General features: G+C 48.2%; 1 protein-coding gene across 3 annotated transcripts in view; it reads right to left on the reverse strand.

The window, feature by feature from the left end:
- Positions 1 to 26,540, reverse strand: part of exd (PBX homeobox extradenticle) — a 316,119-nt gene that overhangs the window by 58,132 nt on the left and 231,447 nt on the right. For all 3 annotated transcript variants that reach the window (XM_086977975.1, XM_086977976.1, XM_022795208.2), the window contains one exon: positions 7,037 to 7,275. In XM_086977975.1, the coding sequence (XP_086834101.1) occupies positions 7,037 to 7,275 (239 nt within the window). The remainder of the gene's footprint in view (positions 1 to 7,036; positions 7,276 to 26,540) is intronic.

Below are 26,540 nucleotides of genomic sequence, written 5' to 3' on the forward strand. Positions count from 1 at the left end.
ATATAGATCCTCTATATAGAGACCAATAATATTCATAAAAAAGAAATAAATAAAAGCTAGAGTTGACGCCTAACGATGACTGTGCTTCTATCTAAAAACTGAAACGTGCGTCATCTGTATTTTTTTTCATAGCAGTTTATTGCACAAATAATTATACAAGATGAAGGTTCGAAAAAAAATAGCCGGGGAACAATTAAGGAACATTTTCCGCCCCATCAACCCAGTTCGTAGAACTCGTCGGTGAGCCAGTCTTGCTGTACCGCCAATACAATTGGCAACAAGCGATACGTAAAACACTAATCTCTGGTTTTTGAGATCTGGTGCCATGGATACGAGGTACAACCTATGGATCAACTATATCCGATCGAAATTCACAGCAGACAGGCGGTCGCAATAGCCCAATACTATAACACAATAAGGGTTGTAGTCATGCCTCAAAATAGGGTTGAGTGATTATCAAAACATCAACAGAAACGGTAACGACAACAGCAGGAGCCATTTTATAGAGGATCGATTACTCCGCCGAAACGTAAATCTAATTTTGACCGTTCTCTTCCGCAAGAACATATTATCTATCTCTTTCTTATCTTTAGTGACTATCGTGAAATATGTGTATTCCGGTCGCTCGTTAATTTATCGACAAGACAAACATTGAAATTCTGCTATTTGCCGACCAGCCTTTCACCCGGATACTTCATTTTGTTACCTATACATGAGGAGGGGGTCATGAGAATTTCGCGACGCCCACACTGCAGGTTTTTAAGGGAAGATGGATGCAACGACTGTTTCTCCACACATGTAAACGCGTTCTTATGTGTATAGTATTCATACACAAACACACATATCTATTCGATTTATGAGGACGGCTTCATCGCACATTCATATACGAACACCGCGTGCATATATGCACTGTCTGCTTTCTAAGCTAAAATCAAATGCCACCAATACATTACACTGAGCACAAATGCTATTCAGGGATACTAGACACGGGAATATATGTGACCAGCTGGTCTCGTAATCGAGCGAGCCTCCCAACGACTTATAAACCGGCACAACCATAACAAAATTCGATATTTTTTTTTTTTTACCAAACCCCGTTTTCTCATTTGAGAAAGTTAGGCGTAGGGAGCACCGCGTCCAGTGGCCAATACTTTGAACAGATCACCCCTATTTTTCCTTCTTTTCCTTCCCATAATATAAACAAAGTTGCAACTAAAGGCTCACGCTCGCAAATTCATGCATGCAGTAAGTGCTGTGTCGATGGCGCGCTGCTATTTGTACATGAATCTGAGAAGTATCGAGGGCCAGTCTACCCAGCGAGCGAGTGAACGTAGCTTGATGCGATAGCGGTAAGGTAAAGTGACACTGAATGGGGGGCGGGAAGGCGGTCGGGGGGACCGGCGCTAATCGAAATCGCATGCAAATCTCATCGGTTTGTCTTTCTTTCGGCTTCGCAGCAGGACTCCCGACCCAGCAGCAGCATAGTCCACTTCGCCGCCTTGAGCTACGTGGCACCATGGTTCGTTTAAACGCGTCTATACATGTCCTCTACTCAACTTTTTATCCCCGTTTTGCTTCCCAGATCTCTACTGCCTTCAGAGGCTTCAATAGATTGCTCAAGCTGGAAACTGTGTATATTTAGACAGGTCACTGTGGCGAGACGCACTCAATTTTTGCACGCTCTCTTTAGTGTTTTGCATACGTCTTAGTAATAATAATAATAACAGGACAAGGTAGGAAAACGAAATAAATTAAAGTAACATCTAGATCAACGTACATACGTATAAAACGACAATCGCAATATTGAACGTCATATGATGCAACATGAACGATTTTGGCATTATGATTACAAGGAAATGCTGTTATTCCAAGCTACCGATGTGGAGTAGACGCTCTTCAAACATAGCCAAAGCAAGTGGAACCGCATTTTGGCTTGCGCTAATGCATATCGATAGAACTCAACAACAATACGCCGCGAATACTTGAAGGCTCCTTCTCATTCATGTTGTTTTCGCGTTTCGCGGTAGTGACGCCACAGTGCAATAGAATATGCTCTCTATCTTCCTTTGGCTCGCTCTCTCTGTCGGTTTTTCCTTGTAAGCGCCCCTTCGGCAGTCCTCAGGTCCGAAGCCACCGTGTCGATCCCCTTCTTCGGCACCTCTTGTACTAGCTGTACTTCGACGAGGGCATACTCAAGACAGTACACTGAGTTGTTGCTGGAAACATGCCTCCAAGTAGCGTAGCTTTTCGAATTTGCCCGTTTTCTCTCTTTTTCCCTACAAAGTGCTGCTTTTGGTGAAGAACGATGTGCACCGCAGGTTCCGTTCGGCGTCAACAACCTTCAGCTCGTTTCCCGTTCGCGTCTCGTCGAGACGTTACCATCCTTGCTTGCTTCTACTTGCCTCTTCACTTCAGAGTAGAGAAGTCCTACTCACGAACCGTCTTCACTGCAACCCCCCATTTATCCTAACACTCCCAGGCTGATGGGAAAGATACGCGTGAAGTCTACTCGACAAACTTTGCTTTTCCCGTAGAACAAGCTTTTGAGGGCACCGTGTTCGAAAGCAGGCATGAATCGCATGTGAGCTGACTGACGACGCTGAGACCCAGAGAAACCCAGAGCACGGTCGGCGACGCGTTTAAGGATCCTCACATGCGTTATGATACGGCGAGCGGATGATACAAGCAGGAGAGAAGGTAGGGGGTTAACGGGACGATCTATAGAAAGGCACACGGGAACCAGGCGATGGTAAGCAGCGGTGGGGATAAGCCGAAGATTTTGAACAGGGGCCAACACAGTGCCTGACCCGCTGCCCTGGGGATAGGTCAGCGACGTATCGCTTGACGGCTCACCCCCAGCTGTAACAGCAGCTCTTCGAAGCATCACATCTGAACAACAACAACGCATGAAGTGTAATCCGAGCTAGCGACTGTACTCCATAGCATGTAACGATTCTCGATAGCAAAGTACACGATCAGAAAGAAAACAAAGATGCTCTCTATTTAAGTATTTCTGACCTTTGGGTATGTTGTTTTAGGTTAATAGTTAGCATTGTGTATAGGAGGTTCCATTGAATTTTTTATAGCGGGGAAGGAGTTACTAATAGTTAATTACCATTTGTTGACGTTTCCACTCGGTGAAACGACATATTCAAGTTGAATACGTTTCATTGAATGTAAATATATATAAAACAGTTTTCTTTATTCACACAGATTGTGTAATATGTGTCCTTGGATGGGCCTGACGCGACGACTTTCGGTCGCTTTACACCCGAGTCTTAGCTGCCAAACTACTCCGTCGACAATGGGAATATATATGCAATGTGTACCAATAGCATGGTTCTAGGTGTGTTCGTTCTTTTGAAGCAACCAACTGATTCTATAGAACGTTTCTCCAATATATGTGATTCCTCTAATATATGAATGTTGCAGATCTTGCCTCAAACACTTTAACATTTAGTAATTGATTGATATCTAGTTATACAGATCAACTGAGTTCAAGCGTAGTTAAAGCTATACATACCTAGCCATCAGTCTAGTTTTTATTGTATTTTGTTGATCAATCGAATATCACTGATATCAATGATCAATACTTAAAATAAAGCGAACATAGAGTTATAGAATCACGGTTATATATACGGTTATTCTATACAATAATATATAGCAGTCGGCTGACCCCTTTCATCAGATGTCACTCACACTGACGCAGCATCTGTCGTTTTACGTGCCACGCCGAAAACAGTTGACGATCTAAGGTCAACTTGGAAACAGGCAAGCCTGGCAGGGATGCCACGGATATTTTTTGCTCAACATGCCGAGCTCTACTAGCGGCAATAGCGGAACAGAGGCTGAAGAAGTAGCAGAAGGACGTGAACCCCACTGCTGATGAAGGGAGCAAGGCCGTCGGCAGGAAGACGGATCGTCCTTCAGCTCATGAAGATCGTCTGCCCCACACCTTCTTTTTATATAAATCAGACTTTCTTCCTCAGAAACAGCGGACGCCTCGACTACTGCTCTGCAACAACGAAATCCTTCTCGGCGCAAATGCAACGCCAGCACGGGAAAGTCACGTCATTTGGCTGTTCGCAGAATGAACGCATTTTCAGATAACATTTCTTAGTACATCTAAGCGACCCAAGGGCATCGTGTGATACTGTTCCTGCCTACGGAAGCAGCAGCCTCCTGATGCTAGAACACTTTCAAGATGCCTGTTCCCTTTGTTGGTTTGTTTTCTCCCATTTACCCAGTGGCAGCGCCTAGGGCCCCTGTTCTAGGCACTCAGCCCGCTGTCTGACCGACTATACCCGAGAAAACTCGTGGGCTGGATGGTGATGGTAGTTGCGCTGCTGCTGGTTCAATATGTCTGAGTGGCGGCTTGAAAGACGAAAAAGGCACACGAGGGACAAGTGCGAGCACGAAGGGAGTCTAAGAGATCTGTTGTGTGGCGGCCCTCACCCTCTCTGGTGTTGGCCGTGCCGATGGCAGCGGTACAGGCGGCTGGCCGCTGCTGCCGCCGAAGCGGTCCCGGGAATAGCGGTCCCGTTCTATCCTGGACCCCCGCTTTGGCAAACTGGCAGCAAGCGGCGGATGAGCAGCCTGCTGCTTACGGTTATTCGGCGCTGCCAGCCGGCTGGCCCGAATCCACGGCCGGGTAATGGTTAGGGTAGTTGTGGGCGAGGGGAAGAGCCGCCCGGGCGCGCACCGGCTGGAGTTGCGCATGCGCGACAACGGGGCCTGGCGCAGGGCTGTCGCTCAAATTTGATTGGTCACCGCCCGCCTTTGATGGATTCGGCCAGCAAAGGGGCGGCAGCGGAGGAGGGCCTTGCGCCCACCCCCAAGCCAACGAACAGCCAACGACGTGCAGCTCGTTTCAGCCCGAGCACTCCTCCGGCCCCCTTCATCTCCCTAAAAAATCCCCGGTCACCACTATCCACATCCCAAACGCGTCAAGTACATATCCCCATGAACAATCCCATATCCCTAACGTCCGCCCTGTCCTCACACTATTCCTGTGTGCCCCCCATAAAGTCTCGAACCCGCACGACCTCCAAATACTGGTGGCTCCACGCTTAAAAAGAACGATGTTATGTAAACTGCCATACTTTGGAATACTAGAAGTTGTAGTAGTGAAAGTACTAGTCGCAGTTTCGATGCAGAATGCTTCGCAATAAGAGCTGCTAGAAGCACGCGTTACTGCTTAATAGTGATAACGGTGCCGGAAATTCCTAAGAGATCATCTCGACAGTTTGACTCTGGCGTAGAATGTGGAGCTGAGCCAGTCACTACCCCTAGCTTGCTCATCCAAGTACATCAGGTAGAGTAAATCCGGTAATTGCCACCACTAGCAGTTGTAGTAGTCACGGTATAGTACTCGACGCTCGCTTAGTTGTCTGCGGCAGCTACATTCCGCATCTGCATAAGTTCGTGGTTGTTGTTGCCAGCAACAGTCGACCATTTCGGCAAGTTTCCCGGCTTCTCTTTCTGTCTGCCCCACGAATCACGAACGGTAAACTCCAGCAAGAAGCAGTTCGCTCGCGCCGACGTCTCGCGAAAAAGTGCCGGCAATAGTAGCGACGACGACAGCGACCACCACCACGCCGTTACGGCGATGAGGCAATAAATTACCGCCGCAGCCCATGGCCACCAGAACGACGCTGCATATGCCATAGCCGAAACGCCGTAACGGCCACAGCCACTAGCATTATCATTGCGTGCAACGGATACAATCGCCGCCGTCTTCGTTGTAGCAGACATAGTGGCACAGGAGAATCCTCAGTTACACAGCCTTTGACATAGTTCATTCATTCGCTAGTTGCGCGTGTGTGCTACGTCGAAGTCGGAGCCTACCATATTCCCGATTCTGCCTCTTGCTTGAACAGTACGAGGCCAACCAGCAACTATACCGTTCACTGGGCTGTTTCTGCTGCAGGAGCAGCAGTCGTCGAAAAAAGGACTCTAGGTATGAGGGTCCCCTTGCGCCGCCTCATCCATCATACCATACGAAGGCCAGACTGGCAGCTCACGTCACCTTAACTGACTAGGCCATTTTTACCTATGACATAAGACATGTGGGACTAGACAGGGGAGAAGGGATCGCGGAGAGTGCCCTACAGAGTAGCCTCCGGCGGTAGACTGATACTAGACAACGACGAGTCACTTTGCGCAAAAGAGCGAATAACCAACTTGGGAAGCCGGCAAAGAAATGAAAGAGAGACTGACAACTCTCCTACAGGAAGAAGCGGCAAAGAACAGCAGCCCAGGCCCCTTGAAAAGAGAAACCCCAACGAGGAACACGTCGGTTGGCCAAGGCAAGGACGAAAGATCGATCAAATGTAGGCTTTGGGACTACTATGAAAAAGCTTTACCAAAAAGAATCTGCCCTATTTGTCACAATGACTAGTCTCAGCAGCTGACTACTCCGTAATATTTTCAGGTTAACTGTACCAAACCGAAGTCACGCTACTTGAGCTTTGACTTCTAAAATGGATTCGGTCTGATGAGCATGCATGTCCGATTCGTTGTTAACTCAATCAATAAGACTAGAAATCTTTAATATAACAAATAGTTCAGTAAATTTACTCAATCTTTCCCCAGACCACCTCGATGGACAAATACTGCAGAGGTAGTCGATTCTAATGTACATATGGTGATCGCTTTAGGGGGCTATATACACGCATGACGATCCACTGGGCACATGAACTGCTTTCGTACAAACGAATGAGTCTACGTTGGCTTGAGAAGGTAGGGGGAAACCAGCTTGTCCATACAAAAATTAACCCCTAAGGCTAATTTGTTATTTTGTGTGTTGGAACTATTAGTACACTTTATCTATATATGTAGGCAATGAAATTTACTGATTTCGCCTTTGTGGTTTATACTGTCACAACACGTATTTCATGAATAAGACTCAGTCAATCGGATCGAAAATCAAGAGCAACTGACATGGACTATTTGATAAAAACGCACTTCATATACTTTTACATGTATTTTATGTTGTTAAAACAGATGATTTCTGTCAACACTGTTTAGCACTTACCTGTTCATACTTCTCCAGCTCCTGATGGTATATTTGCCGGATTTGAGACAATTTCGCTCTGTAGTCGGAGTGCTCGATAGCGTTTTCACCCCCGGAAGCAGCTGCTGCGGCGTTTGCTGCCGCTCCAGCTCCGCCTCCTTTTTCCGGCCCCGCCACCCCTTCCGCAATTAACATGTTGTCCAGCCGCATTAACTGTGGATCAGGAGGTTCTTCCTCTTGGGTGTTCCGTAGACTCAGTACTGCAAGTAGGCATAACAAGGAAACAAAGAGCGTTGTTAAGTTTCAGCAGCCATTATCTTATCTCGACTGATTGCAGCAGAGTAATACGGTAGCTTCTTAGAAACAGTTTGAACATGAAAACAAAAATACACGCAGCAATGACTGTTATGAATTATAGTTACCCGTTACCACAAGCGCTCACCACACGCGCGGCGTACAGATCGCGGCAAATATCTACCGCTCGTAGCAGCATTCGTTGAGGATTCACAAAAATCTATCTAGTAAATTGTAGTGGTTCGTTGTCTAATATGCATAAAGCAAGTAATATGTTCCAACTCCAGAGAACGGCTGCGTAGTCGCCTCAGTCTTAGCGAGAGCCTCCCCCACAGTCTTAAGCAGACGCTGAGTTGGGCCGTCGGTAACTTTGTAATCAGAAAAAGAGAAACGATGTGCACCATCCTCTTCCACTACCTCATCTCCGGGTTCTTTCTCATCCTCACTCTTGCTCTATATCTTTATATACGAGTTTACATATTCCAGGGACATTTTCCCAGTGGCAAAATCCCCGAAGGATCGCCCTCCTGCCTTTACCGCCTTGCTTGCCCGCTTCTACATTCATCCTTCGTTTGTCACCCACCATCTCGGTATCCTCACTAGATCTCGTATCGTCGTCATAGAAGAGATGCTGCTGCTACTGTCGCTGCTAAAGCCTTTGCCAACAAACTCGCATATGCCGCGAGACAACAGTTCACATATACTTTCTATCTACCTAGCAACCCACTTATAGCAGATGAAGGTGAGGTCGCCGGGGCTGCTGCTGCTGCTGCTGTCACGGCTCCGTCGTAGCCTAATGACAACAATAATAATCTCAGCTTCTTCACTCTGCACTGCATATAACAGCAACAGCAGCGGCTGTACTGCTTTTCTTGTCGAGGTGTTTTTGAATATTCAGCAAGATGTGGGGTTAGAGGTGGTGGACGTACTGCTGCTGTTGTTGTAAGCCAGACTACGTCGAGCTGAAGGCGCTACTGCTTCGGTACGGCTGGTAGAAGTAGCCTTTTAGCTTTGCCACAACGAGGGCAAACGCACTTCAAGCTCCGGCTCGCTTACCAGCCAGGTACGAAAGAAAGAGAGAGAAAAAGCACGCAGGCAGCAATGTAAAGTTGGTGTGTATGACTTTCCTTCCACCCCGTTGTTCCGTTTCGCCGTACCTAACCCCCTACACGTTTGCTTACTTGAATGCGTACAAGGTTGCTCGAACTTTGAAGCAAGAGATAAAGGCGGCGGCAACGGCAACGGCAACGGCAACGACAACGACAGCAGCAACAAAATGAAGCGAACGACATCACCGCTTTCCATCCCCTTACTTTTGCTTCTTTCCCAGCCCATTCCCACCATCCTATTTTGATCCCCAAGTCACCCTTTAGCAGCAGTAACAGGCCAACCGCAAGATCAGACCTGGGCAAAAGTAGCTCTAGTTACAGCAACAGCAACAGAGTAGAACTCGTTGGTCGTTGTCGTCGTCTTATGACTTGATTCAGCTCGACTTACTACCAGGCACTGCCGCACCTGTTTCCACCGCCGTCCTGTCGCGTGCAGCTTCTCCTCTACTGCGGATTGCGGATGCAGACTCGATAGCTACAGGAGCGGAAACGAACGCAGCGGCCTCGGAGCTGCGCGAGATCGGCACGCAAGTACATAATTCACTAGAACGCGGTGATCCCATCCTGCACATTCAGCTTCTCTCTGAGCTGGAAAAGGGGCCTGCGGGGTTGTGTCCAGATTAAAATTAACAGGTCACACAGGCGGCGGCGGCGGCGGCGGCGGTTGCCGTGGCGCCTGCGGTGAGGCGACCAAAACTCGTGCTGACTGAATAACGCCGTCGACTTCATGGTCAGTCTCAGTCCGGCTTGTGCTTGTGGATCAGAGCATTCACTGGCAGCGGTGCTAACAACAACAACAGTAAAAGCATCGTCTATTGTTGGTCCGCTAGGTTGATGTTGGTAGCGGTGTCGGGAGTTCGAGCAAGCGACGAACACGGAACGTGACCGTTGGGGCTTTAGCACTCACGCCCATAGAAGCAGCAACAGCAGCAGGAATGAGTGAGAGAGCGAATGAGGACTCGACATCGTCATATGACGCTACTGTGAGCAATTGACCGAGCTTTCATGGAACACAAAACTCCTGACGGGCTGTTAAGCTATCCCCCAGCTACAGAGCGGCTGGGACATTCTATGATCGAACCTACCGCCAGCGGACGGAACTGTACCACGGAGCGGTGGAGCTTGTCGGCCGACCTGCTTCTTTTAACGCTGCAGTCGTCAAAAGGAAAAAGCAGTTATCGTGTTGATACCACACCATCGAATCATACTGTTGTTTCTTATTCTACGCCCACTATTGCCGTTAATTATGACTTCGTACTGTACGTTGCACTGCAACTACCACCACTACTTCTACGACGACAAGTCCTGACCCTGATTTGAACCTTGTATCTACCTGGTAATGGTAAGCGCAGCAGTGAAGAGTATGGCGAATCCGCCCAGCACTTCTCTTCCTACTATTGTTCACTCCGTGTTATCCGTGCAAACCATCTCCGTGTCGGCCTTATTCTACTCGAGCCAGCCTGACGCGTCTCTGGAACCGCTCAGCTACTGCCAATGCCCTACGACCTCCTAGCTCTGCTCTTGCAGCCGACGCGCGTCTGCACTACTTTATTATCTTCTGTCTGCATTCTTCTGTACAGAACTACGCCGAAGGTGAGGCTTGCCGTTTGATGTAGCGCTACGAGTTTCTGTCCCATATGGCTTCGGGATGCTTCTAGTTATTTGCTTGTTTTGCTAGGGCTCCCGACATGTCCATACTAGCGGGCTAGGATAGCCAAGGGCAGCAAATGAAGGGCACCCATAGGGCGGCGACAACTATACAAATGGATAAAAGCACGAGAAGCAGCGTGGATCAGTGCGTGCAGGATCAGCAACTCTAGCACCTTAGCAGCAGAAGCACAAACTTCCTCCAGGAGAGTCGGTGCCTTAGCAGCAGCAGGAGCGAATGTTAATATTCAAGTAGCTCAAGTCAAGTAAGTGGGTCTCAAGGGCTGGGTGTCCAAGGGCGATAGACTAAGAGATCCTCTGCGAGTTATATCTGTGTTTTATAGCATAGTAAGCCGAAAAGGTTAGCTAGGTAGTGCGATACGGTAGATAACCTGCGCCGATGGATCTAACATAAAGTGCAAAATGAGAACATAATTTTATAGATGGTTACGCATGAAGTGTGAAGCTTTCATAATGCGAGTATATAATCATCACGTAGTTCAAAATGGTAAATGTTGACCGCGGTGGGTCTGCTCGCTGCAATGTACTCCGTTAAAATTGGCTGCATCCAGAAAGGCACCAGGGGGTCTTCAGCTGCCCGATTTCAGGTCGGCCATGAATTCGAAATGAAATTCAACATGTTTTCGGCTTTTACGAGCCGCTTTCCCCATCCTTTTCTTGGTTATTCGTTGTTTACGCCCTGTATGCAAACGCATTCCTGCCGGCTCCCACTAAGAGCCGAAAGGTGACCAGCTAAGCCAGTTAAACCGTCCAACGATGCTGGTGAGAAGCAGGCTGCCAGTTTATTTCGACCGGCGGCCGCAGCAGTGCCGACGACGATCCGTAGTGGCGATGTCGACGGTGGTGTTGGCTCGTTGTTCGGTATGAATCCTTGAAGACTGCGGTAGCCGGTAAACGGGCGGAGAGTCGGCCAGCGAGCTGGGATGCGGACTGTCATCTCCAGAAGTTCATCATTCACTAACTACGCAAGGGCTCTTCAAACAACCCGCACAGCAGCTGCGGCGCTACCATGACCACCACCCATATCTTTTCGCTCTCTCCATATCTGTCTAGTGGAGGCAAGCCACGAGCAAACGAAGTCTAAGCAGGCCAACTAACAGCTAACCTATCAAGCAGACCAACCCCCCATTGCCCCATATACATCAGCATAACGCATCCAACTCCGCTGCTTGGTCTTTATGACAGCAGCGGCATAGGTCGCGCTTATTTCTCCTATAGTTTTCTATAGCTTTCATCATGAACGGATTTCTTTATTCCCCGATTTAGTCGCTCCAATTGCCCCCGCCCTGCTTCGTCGGATTTCCATGGCGCCCACGCACCAGCTCATTGGATGCCTGGCTAGCTGCCTGCCTGACTCCTTCAGTTGCTGTCCAGTAAAGCAGCCATGGACGGGAACAAAGACTGCGGGCTTTTTGACGCAGACAGGCAAACAGCGTCGTGAATCATACACAAACACTGAGCAATACTATTAGTAGTAGTTCTTCCAAACATGAGGCTTGCTTTAAAAGCGATAACCAAAGAACGAAAGAATAGAAGTTCGTAGGTTTTTACCGCTACAGTTGACGCCGCTACTCTGCTGGCGTATCTTTCAGGCTTTCAGAGTTTTTTTTTTTCCATCAGATTTAATCGGATGTTCTCGATTGCACCCCGGGGTTCGCGTCTTGTCAAAATGTCCCTGCTTTAACAACCTCGTTTCTGCTGCTGGCAATCTGTTCATCCAGTGTTTCCTGCGCTGCCTCGCGCCGTGTGGTGAGCTATCGAGTAGCCGTGTTCTCTGCACTGATCGGTGTCACGTTCCAATACGTGAAAGGTTTGATTCGTTTCTGCGGACATAACCAACTTAATGCTTACTAGTTCTTCTCTTTTTTCCCCTTGTGCCTTTTACCTTCGAGCACCCTACCGCCAACGAATACCCCTTACGCTGTTCAACCAACGTCCTAAAATACCCCTCGGGTTCTACCTCTCCGTCGGCGAGCAAGGCGTCGTTGCCGTTGTATGTTCGTCGCCTGTACGACTTGATCGCCCCTGGGTCGTCATAAATACGAATGAAATTGAGTTGTTCTGTCGCCCAGCTTACCGAGAGCAACCAGCGAGAAAGCGCAAATCCGTTGAAGCAGAATGGACGACGGACCAATGCTAGTGGTGACGGCCATAATGTCGAAAAAATGCCACCGAGCCGTACCGAAGCTGATCGAAAAAGCCCGGCTAAACATTTGGTGGGCAGCAGCATCGCGTAAAACAATAGTCATTTATAGACGTCTATCGTTCGCTTTATGTATGAACTGACGCTTCGCACGTCCGACCAAAACCAACAACAGCCAAAGAGCTCACAACGGACGCTGATACTAACGGCATGCCTCGCCTCCGATCCTGCCTGGCACAGAATTTCCATAGAAGTAAAACGAATTTTACTTTCATTTTTTTTTTTTAATATCATAGAAATTGCGATTAACTCGAATTCTGATAAAAATGATATTCGTCTGATGGATGTCTAATGTTAGATGGTTGAAAAATACTGTACAATGGTGGCTGCTTCAATTTTCGTGCTATAATAGGAAAAGCGCGGTAGTATGCTCCTGCTTTCATTTAACGGTATTGGTGGCCCGTTTGTTTTCCTCTATTCAACATGATGTGACAAACTAAGGATCAATTCCTAGTCAAATAAAAGTAAGGAACGACGCAGAGGGTCCATGGCTAACTGAGAGAATGGTGAAGAAGTAATAGTTGCTGAACAATGCAGAACAGACACGCCACCACGGCACGATAGGAAAGACAATTGGCTAAGCGGCTGGGGAGAGCGGATGGAGGTTTCCCGCCAACGCGGACGATCAGCCCTTGTAAGTCCGGAAATTAACATTACCGGACCGCTCCGTTTGTGCGAATGTGTATCTGTATAAGAGTGTATCTGTCTGCTGCGTGTGTATGATCCTATATTTGAGGGGAGTGCAGACTGTAGGGGTAACCCTGGGGATCACTGCGAATGAAGGCGTCTAATATGCTGCCGTAGTGGCGATGTCACTGTCGAAAGAGAACATGTGGATGGCGCGCGCCACGGTAGAATTCTCGTCGCCCCCTGGATATCCTCCTTGCTCGTTCTTCTTCACTGTGTGCCATTGTATCCTCGCAGACATGGACCCTACAGTTGGAAGGAAAACAGCTAGTAAGTGCAGGTGGTGCAAATGACCAAATGGCCATGGTACAGATGAGAAGAAGGGGGGCGGAAAGAGACGGAGACGCGACCACCGCGTAGGAGGCCATGTGAGAGACCAAAAGATGGTCCTATCTTTCCCTTAGCGACAGCAGCAGCAGCTGCAGTGAACAGTGAGCTGCTGCTGTTGGAAACGCAGTCTGAGCTCACTACCCAACGGTCCGATCTGTCCCACATCAGCGCATTGGGCTATAGCAAACGGGATGTCGGTGCTAACACCCTACAACGATATGCAAATAGTGGTGTGACGTACGAATCTCAGTACATGTTCTACCAACAATCCGTAATGACTTTTAGCTTCTTTCGAAAGCCGGGAAAGAATTAGACAGAGGGTAGAGAGTGAAATTGCGGGGTTTAGATTTTACGCCATACACGCGTGTTTAGCTATTATTACTGCAATAGACACTGGCTTGAATTCGTTTAAATCGAGGACCAATCTCTTGTATCAACGTCTACCGAGATAAATCGATCATATATATATATATATATATATATATAGACCTGCTTATGCTCGTAGATGGCCAACATTTTACTACAACGGGGAAATCAGCTAACATAGAACAGGAAGCTAATATCTTGTTATCTCTCAATTTTATGATGTAAACTACCATTCCATCTCAGCTCCATAATTTGACATAGGGTCATGCTCAGGTTTCAACACCCTCAACCTGTATTCAATTCACTTGCTGTTGATAATTTTTAAGGCAACGCTACCAAATAATCTGCCATGTGGCCTGTACGCATATTCGTCGGCTTCTTCTTTTCCCACACGTCTTATGGCCATTGGCACATGCACCTACGTAATTCCCTCACAGGTTCAAACAGAAGCTCCTGTTATTGCCACTGCTCACAGGTAATTTTCGCTCATTTTCGAAACAAAAAATCATAATGATAACAATCATGGTTGCAAAGATAAAGAGAGAAGTGCCGAGGCGGAAAGATAAGCCAAGTTAGAGGGAGAAACAGCGAGGGGTGTCAAGCAATGGAGGACAGCTGCAAACGAATTACAAAAGGACAGAAAAGAAGTTAGATTGGAGAAAAACAAGATAGAACCACCTAAAGCACTGAGAGAGGAAGAAGGAAGGCAACAAGAACGTAGTATTGTACCAGGGGGCAGACGTAGCGGGGGCAGGCAGTAGAGAAGGTAGAAACTAGCTGAGCGAATCATGCCACGATGCTAGGAAGGTTCAATGGGGACGGCACTCTCCTAGGGAGAAGGAAAAAGGGCGATACGTGGACGAAGACGAGGGAACACTCACACAAAAAACAACGATGATGTTGCGTGTTCCTTAGTGGTGCCTTTAACGGTGCAGCTGCGAGCAAGGACGGACATTTCACGGTGCTGTTGCTGAAGCTGTTTTTTAGCAAGTACTATGAATCGATGGTCGCTTCGTTATAGCTAAAGCTGCCCATACCAATGCGGATTCTTCACAGACGGCAACCCAGTCATTCGTTCTTTCTTTTCCACACCTGAAGGAAAATAGCATTGCTCTATATATACTCTACTAGAGATCCTTGTATGAACCGCGTATTCGATGCTGTTCTTTTTCGTCTGCACGAGTTACTGCTACTTCTTCTCATCTGTCTCTCTCTCTCTCTCTGCGCCGGGGAGATCTTTAAACGTGTGGGTATTTGTGCGTGTGTCTAGAGCACGTGGGACCATCAAGCCATCCGACGACTCAGATAGTTGCCCACGATCAAGTCCGGCCTGCTTTGGTTGACTGCAAGATATAATCGCTCTGAACACACGAGTCAGTAAGGCCGGATCGGCCAGAGCAGCCAGATAGTGAGTACATTGCCGCTGGCCGCTGTTGCTACTGGCAAACTTCAGGGGGCCAGTTGAGCTTGCTGGCTAGCTGCTAGGCGCCGCTCGCACCGTTTCCGCTCCTAGTAGTAGAACGAGTGGCGCCGTTCAAGAAAGAGGCGGAGGCAGTGGTGATGGTCGTGGTGTGACTGGTGCTTTTTAATGGCCTTCTTCATTCTTTGCCAGGAGCTTGCCCATCTGCTTGCTGCAGCCCAAATGGCTAAATTCACCGTTTTTTGGATTCACCTTTTCTCCTTTGTCGTGCTATGTTGAACTAAGCAGCAGTGACGACGACGACGACCTGGACGAACGAGCGTAGAGCGATTTGGACGGATTCGTACTCGAAGGCAGCGGCTGAATTGCTGAAGCTCTGAAGCATTCACTCATTCGAAGTCGTTCCACTCGTCTTCCCTTTTTCTTCGCTCTGTCCTCAACGTACAGCACTACTTGCTTCCGCTGCCGCCTCCGGGGTTGCTTGCGAGGATGAATCTCCTGTCTACCCCAAACCCTACAGGCTAACTCGCACCCCCATCACTCGCCGTCGGTCGCCGCTCTCAATTCAGGGTAACTAGTTGCTGCTCACTTTGCGACTCGAGCCATGGCTGCCTGCCCGCCTGCTGACTGACTGGCTGGCCGAATTGAACCAGCTTTCCTTTAATGGGAAAGCGCGACATCGAGAGCAGCGGCAAAGGCAGTAGTCCCAGCAGCGTCAATTCAGATCCGACCGACAGAGATCTTTGACAGACATCAGAGAGTAAGAGGCAGGCGCAAAGAGAGAGAAAGAGAGAGAGAGTCTAGGAGGAAACTAGAAGTGAGCAAGAAGCCAGTCTGAAAAAGCGATCGAACAACCCCCAAGGAGAGGGCACGAGGAACGAAGTACCAGCAGAAGCAGCAGCAACAGCAAGTAGCCTGAGCAGAGGTGCCGGTAATAGTCGCAGCGGCAGCAGTGGCGCGCGCTGTAGGGATTTGAAATCGAAACTGTGAAATTATGGTCATTTATATTTCATCGTCGACTGATTTTCATAGGGTCGCGCAAAGCGCACACCCTCTGAACGTTAATCTTTCGATCTCTTTATCTTACATGACCTCGTTGCCTACCAGGATGACGACTACTGCCACTACTTCAACTACAAATCTTAGTGCACCGTTTAAAATTCTTACCATTGACAAACGAAACGCAACTTGTAGTACGCAGAGAATCAAGGAAAGATCGTCTAGCAAATTTCATTTGGTATAGCAATGGTTGGACGTATTAGCTATGTTTATTTCACACCTGTCCGTCGATATATGATTGAAGCTTCATTTATACAACTGCATTGATTAACACAATAATACCTGTATTCGAATTTGTCATTTCTTGATATTTACGCAAACCACTGATACGTGCAGCTTATTGTAACGTGCATTCTACCGCAAACGGTCATGCACGATAGCAGGCATATGAGAGGCCTAACAAGAAATTAACGCCACCTATGAGACGATGCTTTTTGTTCATGTACTTTATCGTTTTTGTATCAGATGTTCACGCCACGTCTCCGTAGGTACAAAATTCTACCCAACTAGCTATGCTCTTGTGTAATAACTGCACAACAACAGATGTGTGAAGAAAAAGACGTCATACCGTAGTGCAGAAAGCACAGACAGGTCAGTTCGAGTTCTTGGACTCGTAAAGCTCCAGCTGCTCGCCGCTGTTAGGTGTTGCAGCTGCCCTTTAAGATCTAAAATACTGATCGCCTACCGGTGCCAACCGTCGCCGCCGGGAAACACCACACCAATCGGTGGTTTACGCCGATCGGGCTAAATTTGCTCGGCAGTAAATGCTCCAGTAGAACCAGCAGACCTTCTACGAACAATAGCTGCCGGGGGCAGCATCGGCGACCCTTGCCATCACCACTGCCAACGGCGACGACGACAACAACAGTGCATTGACAACATCCAGTCGTTGAGGGACTAAGCGAGCGAACGAGGGAAACTGCAAACCAGTAGAACAGTGAATTTACTGCTAGACAACGCGGCGGCGGTGGTGGCAGCAGCAGCCGAGATGAGTCAGGTTTACACGACTCGTGAACGAGGTAATAGTGCAGGCTGCTGCTACTTTGTTTTCTCTGACGCCGAAACAGCGCCGACACCAGCGTATAGATAAGACTACCACGCAGCTGTACGCTGGTGAACGAGGAGGAAGGCGAACAGGTAGGTAGGTAGGCTGATAAAGGACGACATGATGTGTTGTCCTTTGGGATTCTTCTTTGGGACCCCGTCTTCGTATCGCCTGTACTCGCGAGCACCACAACGCAAGCGGTTTGTCGTACTGAAGTGATGTGCCAAGAGCCTGGCGGTTGGAGTTCGGCGCCCGACAACACGGGGAGCACGTTTCGATAGATAGTGAGCGAATGAGCGGATGGTAGCGAGGCGTTTCTTTATTGCACTTTTATTGGCCTCTCTACGCGTCCGCCGCTGCTGCTTCTGCCGTTCACGTTGCGTTGGCGCTCTGCTCACTATAACGACCGAGACAAGACTCAAGGCGCCTACGGCCACCCTTGATTCGGCTTATCTTCAAGGGAGTCGACAAGGCAGTGATTGCAAGGATTTCAACTCCTTCTGATATTCGGTCCGTGCCGTTCCAGGCCTCCAGAAGAACAAGGCAGCGCAGGCGAGCGCGACGACTCGTAGACAATAGTTGTCCGTGTAGATTCTGGAGACACCAACAATATCATTAAACCTCGAGCATAAAGCGAGCAAAAACTTTATCAAACAGCTGACCTTTTCTGTTGTTTCACACATCTCACACAGTAAGTTCACTTCGCAAAACTCACTTTCATTCAATGCATTAATCGTAAAAAGATATCTGGCAAGGAGCTATTTCGTCTGCTGATACTTTCGCAGTGATGCCGCTTTTTTTGTTTTTACTGCATGTGCTTTTGTGGTGATATAAGGTTTGAAGCGTGCGTGTGACTGTGAATAGCCCAACAGATCGAGATCGAAACGCAAGAGTCAAGAATTTGTAATCATAGCCAGTAGAAACGTACATTAGAATCCTCGAATGCCCCTAGAATGGAGCTCTGCTAGCCGTTTGAGGCAAGCATGTTGGCTAGATGCTGGCCATCGTCAATAGAAAGTCTCGCACAGCCATCTGCTCAACCAACTGGTTCACCGCTGGACGGAGGACGCAGGCCGACCAGGCAGCCACCCTTGTATCATTTCCGCGTTTCCTGCAACCACACCGCGGTCATCGGAGCGTACCGGCCGCAAAATTGGTCCAATATGGCCGTCCGCAGCTTTCCTCCCATGCTGTATATCTCCTCGTTGCATTGGTGGTGATTCGGCAGCACCACAGCGGTACACGACAGGCGAACATAGCGTGGCTATGCAGCAGCCAAAGTCCAGGTGGGATTGGCCGCCGCCGTGCACGATGGACAAACTATTGCTGAACAAGCCGACGGTGGCTCGGTGATCCCTTCTACATCATGTGACCAGCGACCCAAAAGACATCACCGCGTACATTCTTAGTCGAAATCAAGCAGAATCAACCACCGTGGTCATCGAAGGGTAGGCAACCTAGGGCAGATATCGCAAGTGAAAGCGTGTTGGAGAATGAGAGTCCAAGACACGCACCGAAATAGAATAACAAATAAACTGCATCTACTAGTAACAGTAGTATCAGTAGTAGCAAATGTTATGGAATTAGTAAATGGCCCACTATACGGTTGGCGTTTCAGCGGTGACAATACTGTTGCTGGTCCAGACTTTTACCATTCATCGGCTAGAGCTCCGTGAAGTTACGGGTTAGCGGATGCCGTCTGCAGATCAACATTGCAGCAGCCCTATCCGATGTGTTATCGATGTTTTGAACGTATAGTAACATATTATACTGGTACGCTACAAAAACGATAATGATCGTTCCTGCCTATGTAATCTTTCAATTTTGGCCTCGACATTGTCTTACGAGTCACATAATTTTGTTCACGCCATTTTTAGTAAACGACGAAGACAACAAAGTAGCAGAATGTGTAGAGACAAAATTCAAGTTTATTCCCTCAATGAAGCTCGAATGGACTACATTTTGTTGTTTCGATGCTTCTACAAGAACTGAATTTGTCTAAGAGGACGATTTTGACTGGCGTATAGAAGCGTACGTAGAGAGGAATTTCAACAAATTCGCAAGCAATGCGAGTAGGAAAAGCACGACGAGATCCCTGGTTGCCTTACTTACGTTAAGACACAGCGCGCGTCCTGATTCCTACCGTCTTACAACTGCCCCCGAGTCCCAATCCCTATTGTCCTGACTTCCTAGACAGAGGTTACAGCCAACCACAACGACATACCAAAAGGAGGGATGCATTTCCAGCCATTACATCAACAACCGGCAAATAGAACCGCAAGCTCCAGTGGCAATGTGGGCAAAATAAACAACATATAGGAATGCGGAATATTTGTCAGCGTGGTAAAGCAAGCCAGGCCTGAATGAAACACTGGATAGCAGGCAGCAGATTGGTAACTCAGAAGCAGCACCTATCGCGACTGTAGGCAAACAGGCCGCCGACGGAGGTGCGCTCTAAGCGCTCTATCTGGCCTAAAGGAGGTAAAACTCGTCAGTGGGGTGTTGTGCGTTGCTACCAATGAACTCCCCAATGAAGCAGAAACGTATGGGGTTAGGCGCGAAAACGTACAAGCTAGGAACTGCTAGACAATGAAAGAAAGCGAAATAGAAGAATGAACGAAGCAGACGAACCGAGAACTAACAAATATGAGGCCACGGGCGAGATGGAACGCTTTCAAGTAAAACAAGTCTTCATCCCTGCGCACTAAGTGAATCCTATAAACGTAAATACACCAAACAATCCCAGCCTACTGATTTCGCGTAGTAAAGGACGAGAAATGCTCCTCAACAAAATCCTTTCTCTTCCTTTAGGATAGACTCAGAATAAGGTCTCTAGATTGCTCCTGGTCTTCCAAGCGTAGAATCTATAGCAAACCCGCAGTAGTGGCAGGTAGAGAATATGAAGAGAGATGGGAGTATAACATGTCGACGATGTAGGATGCGACAGGATACAGCGTTATGCTACGCGACGCCCCAGTTCCAGCAGCAATGAACGGAAAAGCACCGTTCTGCCGTGCAAAAGGGGCAGTAGTACTCTAACAGAGGAGGTAATGGTTTTCGTGGTTTTGCTGGAGCACCTGCAGGTAGAGTGCTGGTATAACTCACTGGAGGGTCTTGGTTTGGCTGGACTTGCGACGGCGTAACAAGCGGAGGCCAAGGAGGGCAGGGCTGTTGCAGTTTGTAATTAGACGCATCAATCAAGTTAATGAGTTTTTGGGGGGCGCCGCTCTGACGTAGTCATCTAAACGATCGGGTAGCTAAAATAGTACAGCGGTTACGATGGCGCCAGCGCCGCTGCGGTATTGCCACAACCTTCGCGGCTGCCGTCGCCGTAGTCGCTACGACAATAGAATAGTGAGTCTACGTATTTGTACGCATATAGTAAGGTGTGTATGTATATATGTGGAAAAGAACGACCAAGATAATTGTGAATGGAGATGGTAGAGGAAAGACGATAGCTGGCAGATAACAGTTGGTAGCAAAAAATGAAGGGTTATACAAAGACGGCCGAGGCATGAAGGCCTTTTTCCTTAACGGTTATGCCAATACAGCACGTTTACATTTTCCAGACTCATCCACAGCTAACCATACTCCTATAAGCCAATGGCTGACACTCCAAGGGGCACACTCTAAGAAAGCCACCAAGCGTCATCGGACAAGCTACTGCTGTTAATGGCACCGATCTCGAAGCTGAATTTATGATGTGCAGTGGCCGTTTTCGTCTGTCTTGACATCTGTGTCTTTCGAGTTGAATTTCTTGTGGCTTAAAAAGCGCTGGCGTACGCGGCGTGGATTAGCTGATAAACGAATCATCATAGCATAAGAGCAACCTTGTTTGCCCCTTGTTGCGGCCATTCCCTTTGTTCACAGTTTCCCGAGCAACTTTGAATAAGTCGACCAACCAACAGCCAGCGGTGAACGCGTTGGGACGTGCGTTGCTAGCTAGGATATGATAAATGCGAATAAAAATGTTTTTGTCGTGTCGTAATGCTCGGCCCCCATTTGGCTCTCTTCTTTGCAACAGGCAGCCAGCATTGCCGTAGTCTAGTGGCACACCGAGCCGTCCCAGTCCGTGGTATGCTAGCTAAACGCTCAAAGACCAACTGTTTCTCTGTACAACTGTCTGCCTCAGCTCGATTCCCAGCTTACAGCAGCAGCAGCAGAAGCAATACAAGCTGAAAGCGTACAAGCGGGAGCAACACATGCAGTCGGGTTGATTTGTGCTCCGCAAGACGCGGCGGTAGCTATGGTGGTGACGACGGCCGTTGTCGTCCTGTTGAGCGGTGACCGTGGCCGCCGTGTTGTTCGAGAGTGAAAAGGCCGTTCTCAAATAGCCAACCCACTTCTACTGGCTGAACACAAACGAAAACGAAATGCTTGTTCCGTCCGAATCTTTCGCGTTCGCGATATTGGTCCGCTTTCGAAGGCAGCCAGGCACGCAGAGTGTATCGCGGACGCACACCAGCGTCCTGATCAGCCATCCGTGCATTAAGCAATATTTTCGACATTTTTGCCAACTGCCAGCTACCTACGAAGCCATACAGCCATATCGCCCATCATCGCTGCTGTCATTGACACTATACCAATTAGAAACAACTAGTAAGCTTTGTAACCGTCGTTATTGTTTTGTTAGATGTCATTGCCATGACGCGATTTGATGCAACAGTAATAATTATCAGCTGGTTCCTATTGAATGCAGAGGCATTTTTCCACTTAGATGCCTCCATCTTCATTTGTACCATTCCTGTATCAGACAAATTCTATATGACGCCGTCATAGAGATCGTCTCCAGAAGCTAACAGTGTAAAAGCTTTTCGCCATAGCCGTTCGTGGTTACTCACCACAACTTTCAACCTTCTTGGTTCTTAACTTATTATTACAGACACATATGTAGCGACTTTTTTTTTTTTTACCATTATCACCACTGAAACAGGTAGGATACGCATTGTCACTTTGAAAAATCCTTCTCTTGCACTTTCCTCTGTCGCCCTTTCGTAATCGAAGTAACATGGCACCGTCGCCGCCGCTGGTGCCACCGAAGCTGCCGCAATGAAGGCAAAAAGGTGGATGATATGTTCGGAAAGGAAACTAATGCGTAATGAATCAAGGAGTCGCCATGGTACTTGACAGCTTTCATTTTCTCACTTCTTCTCACATTTCTCATTCCTAGACGCCAGCCTTCGCGTATTGCTGCTTTCCAACCGACGGAGCGACAGAGTTAGCGACGAGTCTTCCCTCACGGTTTTCAGTTCTCCGTTCTCGAGCCTCCGACGTTTCGAATGTTCTGCCCTTTTGGTTCGGGTGGGTTCTTTAGTGCTCACTTTAGGTATTTTCGAAAGCCTCGTGCGCTCTACTTCGAAGTTGTCTGCCGGCGTCGTCAGTAAGATAAGTAGCTCTTACGGTTAAAGTGCTGCTGCGGCCACGAAGAAGCAGACGGCAAAACACAAGCAGTCAGCGGGAAGGTGCGAGTTTGGGGAATCGCAAGAACAGGCAAGTGAGTGGGTGGGTGGGTGGGTGGATGAGTGGTCGTGTCTGTTTGTTAGACAGGCAAAGGAATACGTTCTTGGAATTTTTGTTCGCAACTTTACCGTCCGGAGCGTGCAGCACTTGGCGTCTAGAAATGTAGCCCGAACGGTAAAAATGTCGAAAAGACACTCAGATTTCGCTGCGGTTCACCTCAGATTTAACAGTGTCAAAAGTACAATAATAATGTTTTAGTATAATGTTCAAGTAATAATATTTTGTAGAAGGGTGACGACATAAAAAGGAATATCTTCCTTCAAAAAAGAGATAACACTATCTTTAGCAAGACACTGCGAGTTGCACAACATGAATCAACAAACTGCTACTTCTACCCAGCTAAAAAGTCTATTTTCACCTTCAACTTCTCTTCCGAGTGGAGCTAGCATAAGGTAGTAGTAATACGCGGACACATCTATAAAGAAACCGCTGCGCTGTGACACTGGGGCAAGTCTACTACAAGTCTCTCGCTTTTTCTTGCAACGAACCAACGCTACTCCGGTAGACAGTAAAGCCAGTTTTGAGAATGAGACCTTCCTTCTTATGAAAGTACAATTACCCTTCTTAATGGCTTTCGGTGATAACAACACTCACTTATACACAAGCACGCACACATATACACATTTTCGCGTGTTCGCTTACGCCACGAAAGAAGCAGGCTGGTGGGTTGGGTAACTAACAGCTCGTGCCCGTCAGCTGGCAGCGTGCAGCGCCTCCCACCTTTAAAACAGGGATATCTTAGCGGAGCAGGCGTGCAATAAAGATCATATTAGTCTATTAGAGTAAAGCCCGTTTAGCCATACTATGCGACTCATTCTGCTATCAGCAGTGCGCTAGAGCGGCGTGGCACGACGCGGTAACCCGCACGAACAGAACGGGCACCTCAAGTAGAGAAATCCGAGAGAAACAAACGGTAGGGCAAAAGGACGACAAGGCGCAAACTGGGGTAACAGCTAGCGGATATTCATATTTTAGGGGTTTCCTTACACTACATCGCTTCAAAATGAATATTACCTTACGTTAGCGGTAGTGTGCGATGAGTCTACTGGGCATGAATCGACGGATATTAGCAATGACTGCATAGCGGCTTCCTTTATTCTATTGTGAAAAATATCTGAAGAAAGGAATAGCTTGATCTCCTCCTGTCACCGCCGAAGTAGTTCGTCTGCAGGCTATGACGATAGGCTCACTTGATGCACCCGTTCAGCCTTTTCGTGCGAAGGAGTGGAACATGCAAATGTTTGTTTTTTAGCTCTTGGTCTAATCCTTCAGGTTGCGTCGGACGCACGATTCTACCAATTAAATTGGCTTCCGCCGTTTCTTTACTTGGCAAGAAAGAAAAAAAGACAGAATATACTACCCCGAAACTCTCTCGCTTCGTTTGATACCAATGAAATTTATAGACACACGGAAAAATCTAATAAAATCTGTTCGAAATATTGTCCACTACGAGCTCTTGTGCCATGGAAGCAGCTATTGACCGGCACTCTGCAATGCCAACATCTATTAAGAATGTTTTGATGCTAATTGAACAGGAAGTACCCATACACACATCACAAGCTCTCCACTTTCCTCTCCTAAAGAAAGAGAATGAGTGCACAGCAAATAAATAGACCACATGCACATGGGGACCGTCAGCTGTTTTCTAAGTGCCCCGGAACACAGTCGCTAGGAATTAAGTAGAAAATATATTGAAGTGATCAGTGGCGCCAGCGAGAGCGACCTGCCACAGCGGCCAGAAAACTCAATCTCGCCCGAGCACATAGACCTGACTATTTGTTGTCGCTCAGTGTGTACTTTTTGCCATGACTGTCCCTAATGTACCCAATTGTGTCATATTGAATAGATCAATCTACGAACCCCGTTCTATATTAATTAATTAACAAATATCTAAATTCTTCTCGTCTGAGACAAATCTCTAGAATAACGCAAACCGCTAAGTTTTGCAATCACAACGATCAGTAGCAGTACCTTCAAACAGATGAACAAGCCAGTTCAGCTTTTAAGCGTCTAGTCTACAGGGACTCTTCCGCAAATGCGTCATGTCTAAAAGAAGTCGCAGGTAGCGCAAATTCTCCCTTATGTGCTGTGGGTCACATGCTTCACTGCCAACATATATACGACTATTTGCAGGTTTTTGTCACCAGTCGCGCACAGTCTCACCTACACGGATCACCTACGCTCATATCGGCCTCGCACAGAAACGGGCCGAGGCAACGCCCAAGCGCTGCTCAGCGCCAACTCGAGGTGTCTGGGCTCCACTGAAGATGGTGCCATTGCTGTCCTTGCGGCGCTTTCCCTTTGACTTACTTCCCGTCCTCGTGCGAATCACACATTTATACCTATGTATATGTGGAAAAAAAAGCCCCAAAAGTAGAGAGTCCTTTAAAAAGAGGCCGACGTGGCCAGCCAGTGCGAGACAGCAGTCGTGCCGTCGGACAAACGAAAACGTGAACGAAAAGCTCGCCACTGATGCCACGCACAGTGACTGGAACGAGGTGAAGCCAAAGATTTCCCAGGTGATTCCGGCGAGCAGAGATCCGCGAGTCGCACAATGCTCGGAAGAAGAGCAGAGCAGGGAAGAAACCTGGGCTCCTCTACCCTACGTGAGCTGGCATGTCTTGGCCGGGTCGCTCGTTCTTCGTTCGCTTATTTGAACGGCCGGTGGCCGACGCTCCGCTGCATGAACGAGACGGGCGGCGGGTGGCGGACGGGGTCAAAATGAGAAAATGGGTTCGTGGCCTCGCCTTTTAATCATCTTGAAGAGCCACCGCCAGCATAGAAGTAGAGAAAACGAAAGGAGAGCTAGAAAGCTTCTCCGCTGTACGCAGCGTAGATACGATGGATCTCGTGGACGAGATGGACGAATAATAGATGACCTCTGGGATATCTGCGCCCGCTTCCCACTGCTCTCTCTCGCGGGCATCCAACACGGTAAATGTTCGTCTCCTTTAGACTGGCTGCCCTTCTCCTTGAGGCGCGCTCATACACTCACATACAGACACCCACATGGCAATACATCCACACAGGCAGAACCACGCTGAATTGAATCGCTTGCATTGGCCGTAGTGATAGTGCTATTGGCACACCGATGCCGCTCTCGGGACTCCAACTTCCCAGCTTCAAGCTCCCCGCGTACTGCCATCCCGAAGTATATTAAACATTTCCAGAGCTGTGCCGCCGACCGCCTCCCCTTTTCCCCTGCGTCACCTACAGGCTGAGATGGCCACAGCTATCTTACACTACTGACCAAATTCGAACTTACAAAAGCTTCCCCTGTTCTCCTCCTCCGACGACCGACGAGTATCAGCAGCAGCAGCAGCAGCAGCAGCAGCTTGCTATTCTTGAAGGCAGCCAGGAAAACATCGTATAGCAGCTAGCAAGCAACCCAGCAAGTCGGCCAATTGAGCGGCCGCCTGGCAAACCACCAGGATTCTCGGCTCCTGTACGGTGCCCATGGCAACGGATGACAATCTAATGAAAAGTCGAACCGACCAAACCCAGGATAGCCAGCTTGCTTTGGGCAGCAGCTCGAATCGCCGGCGCGCGCCCGACGATCCAATATGAGCCAAGCCCTATAGCTGCTGGATGTTGTACTATGGTACGCCTTGATTATGGCGTAAGCAATGGATTCGCCACAGAGTGTTAGTGTGGGATAGGACGGAGTGGGAACTAGGTCCGCTCAACGATCCATCGAAGGGCCAAGCTCAGTTTAGATAGTATAGTACTTATACTATTTCTACTACCATCTTCTGAAGCTGTTAGGATAGCAATTTCAGCGTGACGTATACAGACATGGTTCTTGTCGATCTAATCTTCTTCTT

This window comes from Varroa destructor, unplaced genomic scaffold, assembly GCF_002443255.2.
Source record: "Varroa destructor unplaced genomic scaffold, Vdes_3.0 BEIS01000001.1, whole genome shotgun sequence".
NCBI lineage: Eukaryota > Metazoa > Arthropoda > Arachnida > Mesostigmata > Varroidae > Varroa > Varroa destructor.